We start from the raw sequence: 22,398 nt of genomic DNA on the forward strand, positions 1-22,398 counted from the left end.
GAAAGTAATTCACCATGACTTAATTGACGTCTGATGCCCGATATCAGATCAGTTAACGGGGAAATGGTATCACGAAACCCATAAAGTCGGTAAACAAATGAAAGTCACATAAAGTTTTTAAATAGTTAGGATACAAAACAGATACAGCTACATATTTCATTCAGGCTAAATCTAGTCGACGCAACTTACATCGGAATCTTGAGAACGTGAAATTCTCGATACATGCGTTCTTTAAACCAAGTAGGAAAGGCGTAAATTTTGGCAAAAATTTACCACATTATTAGGATTATAACATTTTGATATATTAATTGCAAATACCACCTCATCGATATCAACAAAAGAAAGTCGTGTTAGTTAAACTATTTATATTTCAAGAAGGGCTGATCCGATTTGGCTGAGAATTGGTGGAGAGGTAGCTTAGAAGCAGAAGACGGGGATAGGGGGTATTTTATAGGGTAGGGGTTAGGTAGGGGTAGGGAATAAGTAAGTGCATAAGTCAAAGCGATGCTTTGTAGGGTCCACTAGTGTATTTATATTTGTGAGCATCTAAGTCTACTTGTTTCTTTCGCTTGATCCTATTTATAACATAAACAGCTTGAACGATGACTTAAGATCAATAGAATTAAACAAAACTATCCAGATACTGATCTCAGCCTACCATATGTATCAAATACATCACCGGCCGAACCAAACAAGTTGGCATCACGCCAACTTCCTTACGAGCAACGGATCCTCTAAAACGGGAAGAATACAAACGGACTAATTTAAGAAAGACACTCATTCTGTAACACTCTGTACTACAGTGTTAAATTTACCGAGTTTTAATGGTTTAAAGACACAAACATTGCCTGTGTAATAGCAACTGGTCTATAAAATGGTAACGATTAAAATAAATGTAATTTGTTACACAATCAAAATACTAAATCATGTTGGCAATATGAAACTATTGTGCAACTCAATAATTTTTTTTAACATTCATAATATGAGATTAAAATTATAAACTACTGAAAGTAAAAAGAAGCTGGTTGCATTAGATGTTAGTTTATTTAGTCCATGGTTTAAGTTTTACTAGCAGAGTTGGTAATTTGATGATGTTACACCCCCGTGCATTGGAATCGATCGTGGTCTTTAACCATAACATCTGATTACGAACTATTATAATAATAATGATAATATGTAAAAAGGAGTAGATGATAAGTAGTACTAAAAATAACCAGGATGACTATCCATAACGGACAGGTAGGTACTAATAATCAATACATTAATTAAAATTGAAGTGTACTAAAACACGAACTTTATTTTTGACTGGACTTGTCTCTGGAACAGCTGATGGCATTTAAATGGGACTTTCACTAGAAGATAGAGAAGGTTATAGAGCAACATATAGGCTACTTTACCTCGGAAAACCCCACGGTTCCCGGGGGATTTGTGGAAAACTGAGTTTCACGGCGAAGTTGCGAGCTTCTGCTATTCATATAAAAAAGTACGTCACAACATACATACTCGTAAGTAAGTACGTAAAGAGTGATATGGCGTCACGACTCCGCCAAGCGTAGGTGTGTAGACACTAGATAGCTATGACGTCGACACACCTACGTTGCCCCATTTTATTATAACACTCGAAATTTTGCAAAGCTCCCAGTAAATAGCCACATTAATCTGTCTAGCAAATTGCAATTGCGGCTCTACTGTGAAAGTGACGCGTTTAAACGTAATTTTCATGCAGAATATGAGCAGTGTGAAGTATTATAAGGACTAAATATTATAATGTACATACACATTATACGTAGACATGAAGTGTAGTTTTATTATAACTAAATGTTATACACTCAACTTATTAATTACTTAGTAGGTACTAACAGACATAAAGAGACGTAATAGCCTAGTGGATATTACCTCTGCCTTCGATCCGGAGGGTGTAGGTTCGAATCCGGTCCAGGGCATGCACCTCCAACTTTTCAGTTATGTGCATTTTACGAAATTAAATATCAAGTCTCAAACGGTGAAGGAAAAACAACGTGAGGAAACTTGCATACCTGAGAATTTTCTTAATTCTCTATGTACGTGAAGTCTGCCAATTCGCATTGGGCCAGCGTGGTGGACTAAGGCCTAACCCTCGAGACTCGTGCTCAACAGTGAGCCGAATATAGGTTGTTAGTGATAAATTGAAGTCCGCAGTTTCACCCGTGTAGTTCTCGTTCCCGTGGGAATATGGGAATAAAATATAACCTATGACACAAACATCGTGGCTTTGTATTAGTAAACGAAACATCAAATTAGATTCATTAGATCGAGGGAACTTTACATCTTTATAATATTACTAGCGGACGTCCGTGACTTCGATCGCGTGAAATTCTGTTTTTTACGAATCCCGTGGAACCTATGAATTTTCCGAGATAAAAATATTGCGTTCTGTTCCAATGCCCTATTTATCTCTTTGCCGAATTTCGTTCAAATCGGTTTAGTACGAGTAGTCAAGCCGTGAAAAGAAAGACAGACAGATTTACTTTCGCATTTATAGCTAATATTAAGTATGGAGTATTGATTATAACGGTCTTATTATTATTATTCTCTATTCTGGGTAACCTATAATGAGGAAAGATTTGCATTTTTGTATATAAACTGAAAAGTGCTAATTATACGTTATCGTCATAAACCGCATCTATCGTGCACACAATATTTTGATTAGTGCGCTGTTCAACATATTGGACAAACTTAATATTACAACACCAATGTTCATTGACGTCAAAGAATACTGCGACTGTGATAATAGCATTTATTATAAAAAATATAATTTATTTAATCATAAAAATGCACTAGTTAACATTAGATTTTGATGGTGTACTATAGCTCGTCTATTTTATAAGATATCATAGATTCTACGTGCCTAACCATACGCATATAACCTTGGTTGAAGCGCTATGCATATTTATGAGACGTTTCGTAAATTCGTAATAGAGTATAGCATAGCCGGCGAGACAGAGAACACTATGGGGTTTTGCAAGGTAGCCCTTAGGACACATTCTTTTCCTTGGCTTTAGATTTTGACAGCATTTTTTCAAGAACGTATTTTTTTAACATAACACATAGGTACGAGTAGATTCTATCTTTCTATAGAAATATAATACAACACAAAAAATTAAATTACTCATAATTATCAGCCTATTTTTAACGGTCCACTGCAGGCCTCCGTCTACATAATGGAGGGGATATGGAACTTAGATTCACTACGTTAGTCAAATGCGGGTTGGCGGACTTAGGATAAACAACTATCAGCTGATGTTAATGATAATCTATACTAATATTATAAAGTTGAAGAGTTTGTTTGTTTGGTTGAACGCGCTACTGGTCCGATTTGATAATTCTTTCAGTGTTTGATAGCCTATTTATCAAGGAAGGCTATAGGTTATCCCCGTATTCCTACGGGAACGGAAACCACGCGGATGAAACCGCGCGGCGTCAGCTATTTATCATTATAATGACCGAGACTTATAATACTATCCGAGGCGCGGGTAAAGAACCACCAGATTCCTTACTCCGGGCTGACATTTTTACTAATTTGAAAGAAAAGTTCAGTGATTCATAGCCCGACGCCGGAGTCAAACTTAGGCCCTCGTGAACCAAAGCCACACAGACTAACCATTGAACCAATAGTTATGAACTTATAACATTCACCCAAACGTGCTTAAAGATTTCCAACAATGTATTTGTAATGTTATAAAACCATTGTTATTAATAGTAGAGTTTATCAGAGATACTGATACACTCTACTTTTAATTATGACCTTATTATCGCTTCCCGGAATTATGGACATTAAACACACTGGTAGCTTCGTTAAGATTATTATGCTCATGCAAGCGTTTATTGATGCCATCAAAAATGTTGCTCGTAAAATAGGTTCCTTATTAATGTTACCATAAAACAATTTTGGAGTACTCTTTACTACAAATACGTCTCAGTATCTTTCTTTTCTGACTGTGTAACTGCCATAAGGGCCTTAACGGCGTCACCGGGGATGTTGCAGCGCTATAGCATCACCTGGTGGGGCCCGAAGGCAAAAGAAGAGATGGGAACGACTCTCTAAGGGAGTCTCTTTTAAGGCTTGGTGCAGAGGTTGTTCGGTTGTTTTGGGCTGAGCGTATCAGTTCTGTATTCTGATTCTAGAAATCAGGGTCCCCGACTTCGCCGCCAAAGACGCTGTTATAGTATTGCTGAGATGAATTGTTGGTCGTTGTGTCATCGACAGGATTGTAAAGACCCTGTCCAAAGCTATTTGTTGACTTGAATCGTCAGGTATTTTACTACTCCTCATAAATATTAATGTTACTTCCTGCCATTTTTTCACTGATTTGAATAATTTTGCTTCAATCAAGATTATCGCGCCTCAATAATTTAAATATTTATTATCCAATCCAGTATCCCCATATTATCTCTTTAATGAAATATTGAACCAAGTCACGATTTGGATTACTTTAGAGTACTGAAAGTATGAAGAAGAATTGTAGACTAATAAGTAGTATTTAGTTTAAATATTCCCTAGATATTAAACACCGATAAACTAGAAAATGTGTTTAGACGGTAGTTTGGCATTAAAGAGGTTGACAAAATCTACATTAACCTATATATCTTATAATTGTTTTCTATTACATCAGCGGAAGACAAACTAGGTTGATGAAAACCAGAATGCGCGAACATCATGTGGCGCAAAAAGTAGGTTTGTTCAATTAGAGGTGGGCTTGACACTTAACAAGACTGGTTGATGAATGACGGTCGCCAACACGCCATAGCCAGTGGCGGATTTGTAGTCTTGCCCCAGAGTAGCAGCCACCACATTCACAAGAAAAAAAAATGAGATGATGCAATGAATTTGATGTCAAACGGATCCAATCAAGTTGCGCAAATGCACCTTTAACAAGTAATTTAGCTGATATAGCCAACGTAGATTTTTTTTATTGGCCTCATGAATCTTCTTATACGGTTCTAACTTATGGCCAATTGTCAGCTTTGTATCGTTTCAATTGTGTGGGCTCGAGTTTGTTTTTTTTTTTGATTGTGTAAGTGCCGTAGGCTTCTTATGGGACCGGCATCACCGAGGGGTGAAAATGTATCTTTGCGTCCGAGACAGGTTTTGAACTGCTCGAGTTTGCATAGAGACTGGGTTTCTCCTTTGGTTATTCTCCTTTGGATACTCCCACATTTTTTATCGCCGCTAACATCTGGCCGCCCTAGGGCCGGGCCTTTGGGGCCTTGGGACTAAATCCGCCACTGGCTAAAGCAGCGTCTGTCGACCTCGATGAGTGACAGTGAGCAGTAGACCTAAGATGCGTGCCATATCTTGTGAAGAGAAAAAACACATACACACACAAACCAATAAGTGCTGAAGCGCAAATATCGCTTACTTTCGTTGCGATGAGACGAAAGAGAGAGCGATATATTCAATCCGCTGCTCTTGCTATTGGTCCACGGTAATTTTGTCTTCACGTACAGGCCTACAAACACATGAATGTACGAAATACCGCAGTAAGTAAGTATCAAGCGGTATGAGTTTTTATGGGACGGCTTATCTTTGTCAAAATTACATCCTTCGCGACTGGTAGATACCTACCCACATAATATTTTATTCTTTGCAGATTATACAATTACCTATGTATCGCGGGGTACAGAATAATTGCTGCTTGTTAATTAACTTATTATTTGGGGCATGACTGGCGACTGCATTATGATGACACGCGTTCGTTAACTCAAACATAAGTAATAGACCAGGCGCTGTAAAGTATTGTGTGTACATAATTCGACGACGGCATTCTGTTTACAGTTTTGAACTCACAAAAGCATGCAGATTACGATTCTGCATGTTACCAGGAGGTTTGTTGATAAGATACTACAGAGGAAAAGTTTATAAGATATTTCAGATCAGATTTTTTAGAACAATAAATTATAGTATGATGTCTAAAAAATATATGAAAATAAATAAAAAAAAACAATGTAAAAATGTTACATGGACGCTAGGCTAGACGTTGTAGGTAATATTTACAAAAATCAAACATGTGTCTATGTATACACTAGGGTAATATAAATACAAATAGGTGAGAAAAGTACCTATACATAACCTAAACTTAAACCTACAACATACCTCAAGGGTAAAGGAAAAGACAAAACGGGATCAATACAATCTTACTTCTGCATGAGAAGACACATTTCATTAAGTATGTTACCTATTTTTGATATCAATGCATTTGAAGACAGTTTACTAATAATAAACACAAACAAACACAAATCGCTGTTTAGTATTTATCGATATTTCCGATCACTTATACAAAATCGTTTTAATATAGTTATTTAATGTACTGAACTATTAAAATACACATTCATAATCATCATCATCATCATATCAGCCGATGGACGTCCACTGCAGGACATAGGCCTTTTGTAAGGACTTCCAAACATCACGATACTGAGCAACCTGCATCCAGCAAATCCCTGCGACTCGCTTGATGTCGTCAGTCCACCTGGTGAGGGGTCGGCCAACACTGCGCTTACTAGTGCGGGGTAGATACACATTAGATACGAATTATTATTATAGAAAATCTGATTATGTAAGTAAGTAATCCTATGACTATGATTATTCTATGTACTTTGTTACTTAGTTGCTTATTTTATTTTATGATTATTTTATGTAATTTATTACTTAGATGCTTATTTTATTTTATGATTTTTTATGTAATTTATTACTTAGTAGGTAATTTTATTTTATGATTAATTTACGTAATTTATTACAACGTATCTTTAAAATGTCCTCTAAGCTATGTTACACACTAGTTAGCAAGTTTTAAAGGACATCGTACCCACCTTAAAATGTCGGAAGAGAGACAAAAATATCTTGGCCTTAACAAAGTAATAGTTATTTTGGTGGTACAGTTCAACGTTAAGTAGGTCAGCAGCATATGCTAGGAATCTATCATCGTTGCTGAGTTGCGACATACCACCACGCATTTTGTGAAACACGATACTCAAGGTTTTTAGTTGGTATACAATACAGATTAAACACAAGACCTTAGATTAATAAGATTATAAAAGTTGTACCTATACTGACTCGAGCCGTGATAGCCCAGTGGTTATGACCTCTGCCTCCGATTCCGGAGGATGTGGGTTCGAATTTGGTTCAGGGCATGCACCTCCAATGTTTCAGTTGTGTGCATTTTAAGAAATTAAATATTACGTGTCTCAAACGGTGAATCCACATTGGGCCTAGATTATTGGCCTAACCACTCACACTCTGAGAGGAGCTCAGCAGTGAGCCGAAAATGGGTTGAAATGATGATGGATGATGATACTGAAAAAAACCTTTTTTGCAGCCTATTTAATTTTTCGCTGTTTAACAATAACTTCAAAAGATATCAAGTATCAGAATAGACATTTATAATACTAATAACAATACTTTACTAATTTATTTAAGAAAGGCTCTCCTAAAGTTTTGCAAACAAAATGCTCTTTTGCTTTGCACTATTTGGGACTAAATGATGATGTAGTCCCAATTTATGTTTAGAGCCCTTTGTGACATCTACTGGAGAAGTTTCTACTACCTACGTCAATATTTCAATAGGGATGATGACAGTTTTTTAAATTGTATATAAAAAGTATACTAATAGTAAAGCAATTTTGTAAAAGGAACAGGGTATCTGCGATCATTACTTTCGAAGCTACAGGGATTTAAAGAGTCAGATTTGCGGCGCTGCCGCGGATCCCTGAAAAACGCCCCATACAAAATGGCTTGAAATAATGACGTCATAGGCAATGTAGTGATCGTTAGATTTGTATGCGCGTTCAAACAAAATTACTAATATCTTTGTTATTTGTGTGTTTATGCTTATAGTTCGTATATTAAAAAATGTCACATTTAATGTAAGGAAGCTAAAACTGTTTGAATTTTCATCTAATTACGATAAAATATTTTTAATAGATTTTGAAATTTTATAATCTCATTTATATTCATTGTCAAGCAAAAGCTATAGTTTTTATTCTGCTAATGTCTGACTATTGTCTGTATGCTGCTTACCTCAGACGTTCTTAGTACTAATAAGCTATAAGTAATTGGGCACAGTAAAACAATTACATGAAAAAGTGTAAAATAAAATCTGAAAAAAAAAAATATTTTTCTAACAAAAATATTGATTGTTAAAAATGGTTATTTTATTATTATTAACGATTAAAAACGAAATTAACGATTGCCCTATTAGCTCTACAATAAAAGGGCCATACTTAAAACCTAGAGATTTGTGAAAATTCAATCTTCATACTACTAGACTATACATTAAGTACTCATTTCTAACACAATTTTTGCGACTAATTTGAGAGGAACAGGAATATTGGTACAAAATATATGGTAAATAATATTCTTATTAAAAAATATCACATTAGTTAAAGGTATGTAATAGAGAATTAAGTAATAATTAATACAATAATTAATTAATGTAATCAATTATTATATTATGTACAGAACCATACTCTGCTTGTGTCACACACTCTTGACTGATTTTTTCAAGAGTCTCATCATGTGACATGAAAATAGAATCAGTACTGCTGCAACATCTGCCATTTATATCTTATCTGCTACATTGAAAATTCAAACAGCTATCTTTTTAAGAAAATACGATACAAACTTGATCTTTGATAAATTTTTAATGTTTCAGTACTTGCAAACCTGTATTAATAATTGTTAACCCACAATTCATCAGTCAACTATTTAAATTTTTGACGACCTGCATGGTGCAGTAGTATGGAGGAGGAGGAGGTTCTGGGTTCAATCCCCGGCTGGGCCGATTGAGATATTCTTAATTGGTCCAGGTCTGGCTGCTGGGAGGCTTTGGCCGTGGCTAGTTACCACCCTACGGGCAAAGACGTACTGCCAAGCAATTTAGTGTTCTGGTATGATGTCGTGTAGAAACCAAAAGTAGTGTGGATGTTATCCTACTCCTAACAAGTTAGCCCGCTTCCATCTTAGATTGCATCGTCACTTACCGTCAGCTGAGATTGTAGTCAAGGGCTAACCTGTAGAAAATAAAAAATAAAAATTCATTAAGTAATAGTGGGATTCCACATGCCCACTGAGATGCCTGAATTTTAATCTAATGTTCCAGCAACACAATAAAGAAGATGGATCCATTTGAGATGTGGTATTGTAAAAAGATGACTTGTTATTATTTATTAGTTATTGTTAGTCATTTATTACATTCACATAATCTTTTTTATTTATAAAAAATAACATAACTTAAGTCCATAAAAAAGTGAATAATATACAACTTAATAAAATAAACTAATCTTGCTTGCTATATAATGCTCTAGTAGGATACTACCAAAAGCTGTGCAGGGAGAACAACACATACAAATATGTCAATACTCCTTGTATTGACATATTGTCATAAAAGAAGTATTTAACATTATATCTGGGTCATTAACCCTGGGCTTTGCTTGGAGTGACTCTTTGTCATGTGATGGACCCAGTACTCACTCAGTGAATCCACTTAGTACTTAGATATTTATCTCTAATTTTCCCACAGCTAGAACGTAAAACAGTTTTGCTATTAATGGTAGACATGGGTGACTGGGTGGCCCAATACAGAGAGTAAACCAATTAGTGGATTGGCTTGGCTTCCATTAATTCATACTTAATTTACTCTGGTATAATCATAAGCATTAACTTATGCCTTAGGTACTATCACTTGAGGTCAATTCAGTAAAGTAAATTGTTTTATGACTAGGCTGGTGGTCAAAAAATTCATCTATAGATTCCACCATGATAGCAAAGACATGCCAATTATTTTATACTAGCTGATGCTGCACGGTTTCACCCGTGTGGTTCTTGTTCCCATTGGAATATGGGGACAATATATAAGCCTATAGCCTTCCTCGATAAATGGACTATCTAACACTGAAAGAATTCATCAAATCAGACCAGTATTTACTGAGATTAGCGCGTTCAATCAAACAAACTTCAGCTTTATAATATTAATATAGAATACAGATTTCTGGTGCAATGCTACATGCAAAACTACTGTTAAATTTACTGAAACATAACTAAGCTAAAACTATTTAGATTCTATTATGACAAAGAAGTTTTAAGTATTTAAGTAATGTAAAATAGTGTAATAGCAAATCGTGCTTGACTTCAGTCACATTAATTTAATGTTGAGTGTTAAAGAAATTAATTACCAAGTTTTGCGTATGGTCAAAAGCCCTTTTGGCGCCTTCCTTCCACCTGCATCAGTGATGACTGAAAATCTATCACTCAAGCTCCTCCTCACTTCAGGCTGAGCTTTAGTCCCAGAATACCTAAATGATTTTGCGATATTGTCATTTCTCCGCAACACATATTCATTTTTTCCACTTGATTCACCAAACGAGTCTCTAAATGAAGTTTTACTACGTTTCTTCTTTCCATCTAACACAACACAATCTTCACCGTTCCGATTTTTTCTAAACCCGTTTTCACGCTCACCAAATCCTTGTACGAAACACAGCATAATGTCATCAGGATATGATTCCTTCATTTAGAAGGTCATGCCCAATTTTGAACTCAAAAAAACACGTTCGATTCCACTCCGTAAACACTAGACTTTCGTCATTCGGTAAAACCACCTGGAGTAAAACTTTCTAACTTCAATTTGACGTCACTTTTCTGATTAAAACTGTATTTTAAAAGATTATAAAGACTGCACATATCTTTAAAAATTTATAAATTTACGATAATTCGAAATTCTGTATTGATTTGATTTATTTTTTATTTGGTAAAAATTAAATTCATTCCAGCCGCCAAACCGAATCTGACGTTTAATTAAAATGACATTTTCAACACGTTCGGTAATAGTTATTCACAAGGAAAGTTCCGTTCGAAAACGCTCGTTACTCGTACAACTTGATACAGCTGTTGGCGAATACTAAAGGACTAAACTCCGTTCCGTACGGCTCGGTTCGGTGCCGGCTAGCACGCGTGTGCCCCCGCCCGCGATTATTGAGTCCATTGTAGACCGACGGACGCGGCATTCGGCAAATAAACATGTGAAAGGAAATGCACCATGTTTCAAATATTAAAACCCCCACGCAATTTTAGTTAAAAAGTTAAATAGCTGGAAATGATTAAACTCCAAAAATAAGCAATATCTATACCTGTACTTAACCAAAGAAATTCAAAATATTTAAGCAGGTAGCTAGCTAGTTGTTTCATTAAAAATTAAGTATCGCGTGCATAGTCCGATCAATAAAAACGGGAAGTTTACGTTTTAATGGTGGAATCACTAGGGTTACAGGGATTGCTATTATACAAAATATCACCCATATTGGCTCCCATAAAATGAGTATGACTTGACGAATTCCAAAACTTTTACTTACTTATTACACTTGTTTAAAATTACATGTCTATTTGCAATATTATTAGACAGTGCTTATTAAATAAATAGAATTATTGGAAGGATAGGTATCACAATAGGTACCTACCCACATAAAGAACAACTAACGGACGCCCACGATTTCGTTTCATTAGCCCATCACTTTTATATTTTGTCAATCCATTTGAGCTCTAGTTACTGAAAGACTTTCAGCTCGACCTATGTACAACTTTAAGATAGCGGCGTGAGTAGACTTTATTCAGGAGCACCTTGCATCCTATCAATAAATAATCAGTGCCTTCAGGTGCAGTTCCTAATACTCACCACGATTAAAGCAAAAATACTCAGAGAGGGTCATTTGAAAAGTGAGATAAAATTTTAAAAAGGCAGGAGACCAGTCCCGTTGCAATGAATAAGCACGCAATTCAGAACTCACCTATGGTATAGGTACCTTATTTCATACCAAAATGAAACTCAAGTATATACTTTGCTTTAACGGTTTTCCCAATTTCATATGATATGTAGGTTGTAGGTATAAGAAACACTGACTACTTGTAGTCCGTGACAAGAAATTAGGAAATACCAAGTCAGATGTGAAGTAAGCTCAGACGAATCATGGTCAGGTCATTTAATCCACAACTACCTCTGTGGATGGAATATAGGTATCTAGGACTTTCATATGTAGTTTTAAACCGCGAGCTGGAATTTGAACTAAGGATTTTAGTTTCGTGATCAAGATCTGTCAATCTCATACATTTTTCTAGTTTTAGAAGCGTTTGCGATCGTAGAAAGAGAATCGACGTGCCACTTGGCTACAGGGGCTGGGTAGAGTTGTAAGTTGGATTAAAGTAATTACCACATTTTCGGGTAAAACTTACCATTGGTTCAAAATTTATTCAAAATTTTCGAATAAAAACTCGTTAGTTTACCGCAGCTTAAATTCTTGACGGGTGCTATTAATATATAGCTACTCACAAATTAATTTTGTTATAACTAAGTGTTTTAATAATCGCACTATAAACAGTGTTAAAGAGCAAAACATGCATGTTTATAAACAGTACACTTCCTCGTAAGAGATCGAACTACGAAGATCAAAGCTCTGTTTTCAAGAAAATCTGGACAACAAGATCATCATCCTTTATAATGTTTATATTCCAAAAAACTATTTATTAATTTATTAATAAGTTTTCTGTAAATATGCCTGGCCTGTAGACAGGGGCGTAGCTAGCGCTGTATCAGCCGTATCGATGATACGGGGCCCCCGGACTACAAGGGCCCCTTACGTGTGAAAGCCATTTATAAATACAATATTACTTAATCTGGCGTGCTACCCGGGAAAAAAACATAAAAAAACTGCAGAAATAACTAAAGTAAAAAAGGTAATACTTTGTGATGAAAGAGTTAGGGTAGATTAATCAAAAACTAAAGAGATTTTTCGGGATTTGCCGCTCGTCCATTGGGCCTTCCTAAATAATTTTGATACAGTGCCTCTAAGGCACGTTACGCCACTGCCTGTAGATTTAATATATTTCATCTTCCGTTCCAAGTAAGTTAGTAGGTAGGTATATAGTCATTAAAGCAATGTTCACACTCAATACTTTAAACATTTATTCTAGCTACTATTCAGACCTATGCCTAAGTTAGTTTGGAATAATGGTTATTTATCTACTAAATTCAAAATTCATTTATTCTAAGTAGGCTTAGTTTACAAGCATATCGTTCTGTGTAAGCCAATGTCGTTAGCCCTAAATGTAGTACGAGCTGGTACGAGTTTAATAGACATTTGTTTTTCTAATTGAACCTATAATTTGCCTTAGTTATCGTGGCAACTGGCAAATGTAAAGTTTCTTTAAGATTGAAATATTAATTTATTTAATTATTTCCTTAATTCTCTGCGTGTGTGTGACCAATCCGCATTGGACCAGCATGGTGGACTATTGGCCTAATCCCTCTCATTCTAATTAAATATAACAATTAACGATTACGAGACGAGTATTTTACGATACGTATTTGATTTAACTTCAGTGTTTCTGTGCCGGATCTTAGAAAATTATTTGATAGCGTAACCAAAGAAACGCATGAAAACTTTAGGTAGGTAGGTAAAAATATTTTCATTCAACACAGACGTGTTTACTATGAGACGTAAAAATAATAGCCAAATGACGTCGGTTATGGCGTTGGCGACGCAGGTGTAGTATATTTAACTGAGGGCGTGGTGGATTTAGACACCAACTGTTGGCAGGCAGCCCGCACTTGTATCTACTCGTACATTGTCATCAGCCAACGTGTAGCTCTTAAAAGCATCCGCTTAAACACGTGAGAGAATATGTTCATAGGCGTATTTAGGAGGGGGGCCGGGTGGGCCGTGCCCACCCTAGAATGGACCTGTACCCACCTTAGGGTTTTGCGCTACCGATATTGGATATGATACTAATAATAGACTTGATGTCGGGGGCCAGGCCCACTCTAGTAAATAATTCTAGATACGCCGGGTAATAGTAAGGCGGGTTTCCACAGCTTAAGATGAAGGTACCGGAACGCTAAATCGCTTGGCGGTACGTCTTTGCCGGTAGGGTGGTAACTAACACAGAACACGAACAAAAAGATGGCGTCCTTAAATAGTGCATATCCAGGCAACTTGCAAGTCGCACTTTTCCTCGAAATATTGTAATATAGTACAACAAACGGGGGTATTCCAGAGATCAACAGTTATTTAAACGAATAGAAAGAATTGCAAGTCTTCATTGAAAATATAGTCTTGGATTAGCCTATAAGCGAATCCCGTTTAGGGGGGCACCAGAGAAAAAGAGGAGATTTTTTTGTAGTTTAGGCCTTAGGGCCTAGTTTCCTTAATCCGGCACTGAAAATATACTATATAATATGCTAATATACATATCCACATACATAGAACATCAAAACCTGCAAAACATACTCGTATTTTCTTATTACGTAAGCAGGAATACCAACACAAACGATTAAATGGACGATTCCAAAACTGGGTCACCTTATCAAAGAGGTGTTTTATTTAATGTCCCCATTCGCACCGGAGCATGGAGTTCCGACACCAATGAAATGACGCTTGACTGAATACGGTCTTCATTCATGGATGATTGAATCGGGTTGAATGTTCGTGTGGACTGATTGACCTACACACGCCTACCAGCCTACCTATACTTGATACTTGTTAGATACTTACTTGTTAAATCAATATAGATTCCCTTCCAGCTAGACAAATACAAAAAACTTGGACACAGATGAAATTTGGTAGTTTATAGTTAGTAAAAGTCCACTAAATTTTCTGAGAGGAGGAGAATGTCTAATGCCGGACGAAGTAGCGTCGGCAGCGGACCTACGGTGCCTACGTATTACAATTACCTATAGCGCTAAGTTTTTTTGTTTTTGACGAATTATGGCTGTGGTCATTCACGTGGATATTTTGTGAATTCGAGTAAATTGAAAAAAACATGCTGATCAACTTGAGGACGGTCCTCCTTTTTGAAGTCAGTTAAAGAAATATTATGTTGTTCTTTTTATTTTTTTACCAACACAGTTAGAAACCTCTATAAGATCTGTAGAACAATATTTATAACCACACAAATAACCAAACCGAACCTTCTTCGGAAAAAGAAAATTGTTTGACCAAAAGGCAACCAAACCAGTTCACAAAATCTTTCAGCTCCGAGCTGGGAATCAAACCCACTCTCGGTGATAAGTCAAGCAAAGCATTTTAAACTACAACAACTCAATAAAGAGAACAAAGTCTAAATGCGTCACCAAACAATGTGGCAACAAAAATAGAAATACGAGTATGTAGCAGTAAATGCCAAGTTCAAGTCAGCAGGTATGTGTATGTGGTATGTAATAAGTTTCCTAGATTATTATGGACGGAGCCTGCGATTGCCTGATAAACCTCATTTTAAGAAGGCTGAAATCATAGACCATCGACCAGCCTGTGGTATGGTTTAAGATCCGGAATTAGAAATATATACCATCATCTGTTATTTATTAGTGATAAGTTAAATAAATTATAGATAATATTCAAAGCTTTAATAGATAATAGATAATATTAAGAGCACTGATAGCCCAGTGGATATGACCTCTGCCTCCGATTCCGAAGTATGGGGCTCAAATCCGGTCCGGGGTATGCACCTCCAACTTTTCAGTTGTGTGCATTTTAAGAAAATAAATATCAGGTGTCTCAAACGGTGATGGAAAAACATCGTGAGAGAAGAATTCCAATCTGCATTTGGACCAGCGTGGTGGACTATTGACCTAACCCCTCTCATTCTGAGAGGAGACTCGAGCTTACAGTGACACATTGCAAGACTCCTTACACGGAGCACCTATCCCCTGGCAACGCACTGAAAAATACCTAGGTGTGACCCGCATAAGCGTCGCGACTCACATACAGAAAGCCAGAAAAAGATGTGCTTATGTGATGGGTCGTCTCTACGTTATGGAATGCGCTAAAAGCAAATTATCCCTCCGCTCCAGAGTCACTCTCTACAAGACTTGCATGTGTCTAATAATGACCAACGCTAGTACAGAGTTTGCCCACCGCCCAAAGGAGACTAAAACCCATACAGGTCCGCCACCCACCCCAACCAACTAGTGATTGAGGCTTGCAACTACAACCCCGATTCCAACGTTGATTGTAGAACTGGACGCCCAAAAAATGACCTTTATGATCCTGACGATGACACAACGAACGACAATGCTTCCCAGGCAACACAAACACAAGTTACACAGTGTCTTCACCGGCGAAGATGAGTGAAATCATGCGGACATGGGCTTTTTCTCACGATCTCGGAAGCACCCGGACTGTTACACTCGACCTGAATTGCCCTCTTAGCTGAGGTCCGAGTCTCAAAGGAGACACTCTTAGAGAGTCATTTCGCCCATCTACTCTGCTTCTGCCTTTGGGCCCCATCAGGCGATGCTTCTGCGCTCGCTCAACCCCCTGGTGACGCCACTGAGGTCATAGTAAAGAGCCTACGGCACTCACGCAGTCAAAAAATATTAAATGATATACGTTTTATACTTGGACAATTGAGGATCAGGGGCGTGCTAACTCGCCACAGTCCAAACTCCATAATTGGCTACTGTACTTAACTACCTATGGTAGGTGCAAGGGTTGACAAACATTCAGCGTTCCTAAAATATGTCTGGCTGACGCAGGCACTCTGTCTATTATTTAATAGAGCCCGCATGCGTTGTCTTATACCTATTAAGTAGGCGTGTTTGCCTTTTGAATATTATGGTGGTACTATCTATCAGTGTGGCAAATAACAACATTTGTTTGTGCTGTTTCATTGTTCTCTATTCATGGCCACGAAACCTTTATCACGTCTGTTTATTTTTGTATAATTGTGGATTTGTAGTTCTCTGGGGATTATGCACAATTATGTAAGTTAAATAAGCATTTAAAAAGCCGACGACATTAAAAAGGTAGTGGGAAGTGGCCGTGGGGAGAATTATGTACAGTAGACTATAAATTGCATGTCTGTTCTTAATTGTCTGTCATGTCAATTGTTAATTGCAGACACTTTTTTTTTATTTTCATTTTTATGTGGCGGTAACCGTAGACAAACCTAGAGCTTTAAAAGTGTCTTCCAATACTAGTTAAGCCAATACAATATTTAAAATTTGGCTAACTTACCCTCTCCTCCACACATGACTGTCAGACGATAGGCTTTTTCTACTTCTAAGCCAAGCTCTTCTAATAGTGGCCAAGGGGAGACTATCCCGACGGATCGCCCATCGAAGTTTCGACCCGACCTCTGACTTCAGCAGATCCCTCTCACTATCCATCCCTCGCTTCCATTTGACTGCGCACAGCGTAACATTGACCACGGAATGCCAGTTTACGTAATTTGACATCGAGTAAGTATCATTAAAAAAAACTTCACAATAAACTAATTTGGTAAAGTCACGGATTCAAAGTTTATTTATCTATAAATAGTAAAGATTAATTGTGATTTAAGCCCTGAATTTCCTAAATAGCCAACTTGTATAGAGTTAACTTTCATTAAAAACATAGAATAACTTAAACCTAAGGTAAGGAATTCACCAAGTGTATTTTTGTAACTTTTTATAACATCCTAACTCCAATTTAACGTCGTATTTCAATCTCAATCAATCGATTAAATTCCAATCATAAGCTTTAGGGATTTCAATCTCATAATCGATTTAATCTTTTATTGTTTTTATAAAATATATTCAGATGTAAAAAGCCTAACTAATGAAAAAAATCGATTATTGAAGAGAAATCTGAAATATGTGTACCTACTTAGTATTACCTACTAATAAATCTAAACATATCCTTATACGAAATAACCACTTTCTGTGTACCTACACTGAAAGTAGCCACGATAATTTCTTGGAAATCCCAAATCATTCGATCTCTCCTATTCATACGGAAAATAGATACAGTTTAATCTTGGTACTATCGCATTAAAAAGATCTAGAACAATTTAAAGGCCTTATACTCTACATAGTTGACAATTTAAGAAACTCAGAACTTGCACAACAGAAAACAGTCTCCGTGGGAGACACGCTGAAAATCCCGCACAAACTGAACCTTCGTTCCACTCGGAACAGACGTTATCTTGGATCTTTACTTCTTATTTACTTACAGATAAATACTACCACGATGTAAATAGGTGCACTGTGAATGCGGCCTTAAACTCTTGATTTATTATATTTTGAGTAGGTAACACAGTTATTTTTGCCGGATATGAAGAAGGTAATGTAAATTACTGCAATGAAGCTCAATAGCTCAACAATATAAGACTTAATTTCTCCACGATTATGAGTCCGGGCTTTGTATCCCCGGATGTTGTACTATTGGGGTATTAAGAGAAGGCATAGGTAAGCGCACTCCAACTTAGACGGCATTAATGCTTCCCATCAGGCTTAATTGTAGTCAAGCGCAAGCCTATATTGATTAAAGAAAGACAAGATAATATTGGTTGCGTTAAAAAAAGATTTTTTCTTAAACATTTGGCTGGTGGGAGGCTTCGGCCTTGGCTAGTTACCACCCTTCCGGCAACAACGTACTGCCAAGCGATTTAGCGTTCCGGTACGATGCCGTGTAGAAACTGAAAGGGGTGTCGATTTTCATCCTTCTCCTAACAAGCTAGCTCGCTTCCATCTTAGACTGCATCATCACTTACTTAAGGTGAGATTGTTGTCAAGGGCTGTCAATTTCCACTCAGAATCAGCTTAGAATTTCTTCTCTTCCCTTCTTTATCAATTTCAGTTCAGAATTCTTTATCAATATTTATTTGTCCTTGAAAGCCATTTAACGCCCTTCTAATGTAAGGTAGATACCTACCTACTTACTCGTACATGTATACATACGTATACTTATCAAATCGGTTGTTTGTCCTTTGGAGCCGAGTTGATCACAGTTTAACCTATATGTGATTCAAACCGCCAGTACTTGTAAGGTTTCATTTAAAGACAATCGATTATTTTTACTTTGAACGCAACGGGTATATAGCTACTCAACGGATTTGAGTTGTGAAAAAAAGCTTATTTTATATAAAAAAGAAGGATATTCTGAATACCAAATTCAAGAAATATTGTGGCACCAGTGACAAAAAGATGGAGGAGTAAAAGGTTAACTTGTTAAGGGCATGTTGCGGATGGATTCACAAAAGTCACATTACCTAAGAATTTTGTAATTGCAATTGCAGATGACGAATTATAGCTAAAGTGAGTGGAAGAGACTAACATAAGTGGGATAGGGCTATAGATTTTTGAGTAAGGTAGGCAGTATTCGCACAAATTGTACAAAATGGAACATTCCTCCTATAATACAGGTACCTAATAAATCCTCAGAGTACGCAGTACATTTATGCATAGATGAAGTGCACGCCACTCACACAAATATACACGTATACGTACGATGGATTTTTTCCCCATTCTTCTATCTCTAGCCTAAAAACATTTTTACCTACTTGGAAAATTGTCTTAGTGAAAATTGGTCGAATCCAATTATTTTCTGACATAATAATGTTAGGTAATCAATCATACAAGGTAGAGCCTCATACCTATTGCAGTAGAGAAGCGAGCCAACTCGTGAATTCTGTCGCTCAATGATGCGGGATGCTGCAGTATTTCATAAGGCTTTTGAGTCACTTGACGTGAAAACGATTGCTGAAGCAAGCAAGCAGTATAATCTATTAAAATTTGATAATATATTGTTATACATTTTGCAATACGTGGGCAATTTTTCAGCGTTTTTTTTTCACATTTTACGACTACGAATTCAATTATATTTTGATTGGATCTTGGATCAACCAAGTCTATCTCAATCTAGCCACGAAAGCTGTTTTAGGATCTTGATTTATGATGTGGCGCATAGATAGCAAAACAAAAGTAGAATCAAATAAACAAAAGATTTTTTTTTCACTTATATCAACAAAATATGATAATATCTCGAATTTTCAAATCTTATTCAATAACAGATTTTATAATTCCAATTAAGTCGATGGAGTAACTAAATGTTACCAACCACCTATCTAACATAAATTTATATAGGTCTTTCTGGGAAGGAAACTAATCCCTCAAAACAAATTACCCTGGACTGAAGAATCATTATTATATCTTTCGATATCCCACTTCTGACACCATGTACATTACAATTAGTAAGACAAGTGTAATGGCTAATGTGTAGGTAATGACTATTAATTAATCGACACGACATGACAGTGACAGTTGTCACATAGGGTGACGTTGACAATGACTTTGACGTTTGACGTTATATATTATAAAGACAAAAAGACAAAGACTAATACTCATAACATTCAGGACCGTCACTGTCAAGTGGCAACATTATACTCAGAGTCGAGTCACCGCAAAGGCAATTGGTGCGCGGACTCAGTTTAATTCAATCTTTTACTGCCATAGCCGGTGAAAGTTTACCTCCGAGGAAACGAGGTCCATGTAATAGACATATAAATACAATACCTACCATTTTGAAGGCGCCCACTGAAAACCTAGCTTTTTATGCTGAGTGATTTTTACTTGGTCAGTGAGGTTTTTTGTCTGTAATTTCCATTTTTGTGGCTTAGATTAGTTTTAAGTTTTAATGACCGAATAAAAAAAATCTTTTTTTGAAATAAGAATAGGTGAGATGCACTTACTGGCCCAAGTAGGTGGGTGTGGGCACGCGCAGGTGTCGCCGCGAGCGCTCGGCGTCGCTGCCGTCGCTCGCCTCCTCGAGCCCGAGCGCGCTGCCCCCGCCGACCGACCTGCAACCAGAACACGTTACTATCCATCCATCCATCCATTACTGTTCGCACAGAATGTATAATACAAGCTATGAGTACAACTAACTAGTCGACTGAACCACCTGCAACTAGCCCACGTTACTATCCATTCATCCACCACTATTTGCACATAATACATAGTACAAGCTATGAGTACAACTAACTAGCCGACTGAACCACTTGCAACCAGCCCACGTTACTATCTATTCATCCACTACTGTTCGCACATAATACATAATACATTTTAAGAAATTAAATATTACGCGTATCAAACGATGAAGGAAAACATCGTGAAGAAACCTGCATACCAGAGAATTTTCTTAATTCTCTGCATGTGTGAAGTCTGTCAATCCGCATTGGGTCAGCGTGGTAGACTATTGGCCTAATCCCTCTCATTCTGAGAGGAGACTCGAGCTCAACAGTGAGCCGTATATAGGTTGATAACGACAACGACGACGACATAATACAAACTATGAGTACAACTAACTAGCCGACTGAACCACCTGCAACCAGCCCACGTTACTATCCATCCATCCACTACTGTTCGCACAGAATACATAATACAAACTATGAGTACAACTAACTAGCCGACCAACCGACCTGCAACCAGCCCACGTTACTATCCATCCATCCATCCATTACTGCTCGCACAGAATGTATAATACAAGCTATGAGTACAATTAACTAGCCGACTGAACCACCTGCGACCAGCCCACGTTACTATCCATCCATTCATCCACTACTGTTCGCACATAATACATAGTACAAGCTATGAGCAAGCTATGAGTACAAATAACTAGCCGGCTGAACCACCTGCAACTAGCCCACGTTACTATCTATCCATTCATCCACTACTGTGCGCACAGAATACACAATACAAGCTATGAGTATAACTAACTAGCCGACTGAACCACCTGCAACTAACCTAAGTTACTATCCATCCATTCATCCATTACTGTTCGCACAGCTATGAGTACAACTAACTAGCCGACTGAACCACCTGTAACTAGCCCATGTTACTATCCATCCATTCATCCACTACTGTTCGCACAGAATACACAATACAAGCTATGAGTATAACTTACTAGCCGACTGAACCACCTGCAACTAACCTACGTTACTATACATCCATCCATCCACTGCTGTTCGCACAGAAAACATAATACAAGCTTTGAGTACAACTAACTAGCCGACTGAACCACCTGCAAGTACCCCATGTTACTATCCATCCATTCATTCACTACTGTTCGCACATAATATGAGGCCTTATCATTGGTAGGTACGTAGGCAACCAAAAAAAAACTTACTTCAGAAATACTGAATCAGCACGTCAGATTAAGATATGGTAGGTGAGTTGATAGCTAAAAGGCGTGCATTTCGAAAATCTGACAATTTGAGCGCAACGTAAAGGAATGGGAGGGTTCCAAAGTTACAAAATAAAACCCTTAAATTTCTGTTATCCAACCACGAGCGCGGTTAATTTTTTACTTATTTTGGATGAAATATTCTCCTGAGTAATTGTTTTCTAATGATTCAGTAAGCCAAAGTAATAAAAATTGTCTTCAAAGTCTGTAGTTTTCGCTTTCAGCGATTAGATGATAGAAAGAATAAATGGTTATATATAACCATTTATTCTTTCTATCATCTAATCTACCAAATGTAATCGATTCGAATGACGCTGTAGTAACTGCAAATTTAGCATCCCGGGCTCCCCAACTAAAAACAATTTTTTGCTATTT

The 22,398-nt window shown here is 37.1% G+C and overlaps 1 protein-coding gene across 2 annotated transcripts in view; it reads right to left on the reverse strand.

Moving 5' to 3' along the window:
- The window catches only part of LOC112048064 (uncharacterized), a 90,383-nt gene that overhangs the window by 57,563 nt on the left and 10,422 nt on the right, over positions 1–22,398 (reverse strand). Inside the window, exon 4 of one of the 2 annotated variants that reach the window (XM_052886411.1) lies at positions 20,534–20,641. In XM_052886411.1, the coding sequence (XP_052742371.1) occupies positions 20,534–20,641 (108 nt within the window). Of the gene's footprint in view, positions 1–10,209; positions 11,013–20,533; positions 20,642–22,398 lie in introns of those variants that run through there. The other variant, XM_052886410.1, reaches the window with a different exon arrangement.

Source organism: Bicyclus anynana, chromosome 17, assembly GCF_947172395.1.
Source record: "Bicyclus anynana chromosome 17, ilBicAnyn1.1, whole genome shotgun sequence".
NCBI classification, from domain to species: domain Eukaryota; kingdom Metazoa; phylum Arthropoda; class Insecta; order Lepidoptera; family Nymphalidae; genus Bicyclus; species Bicyclus anynana.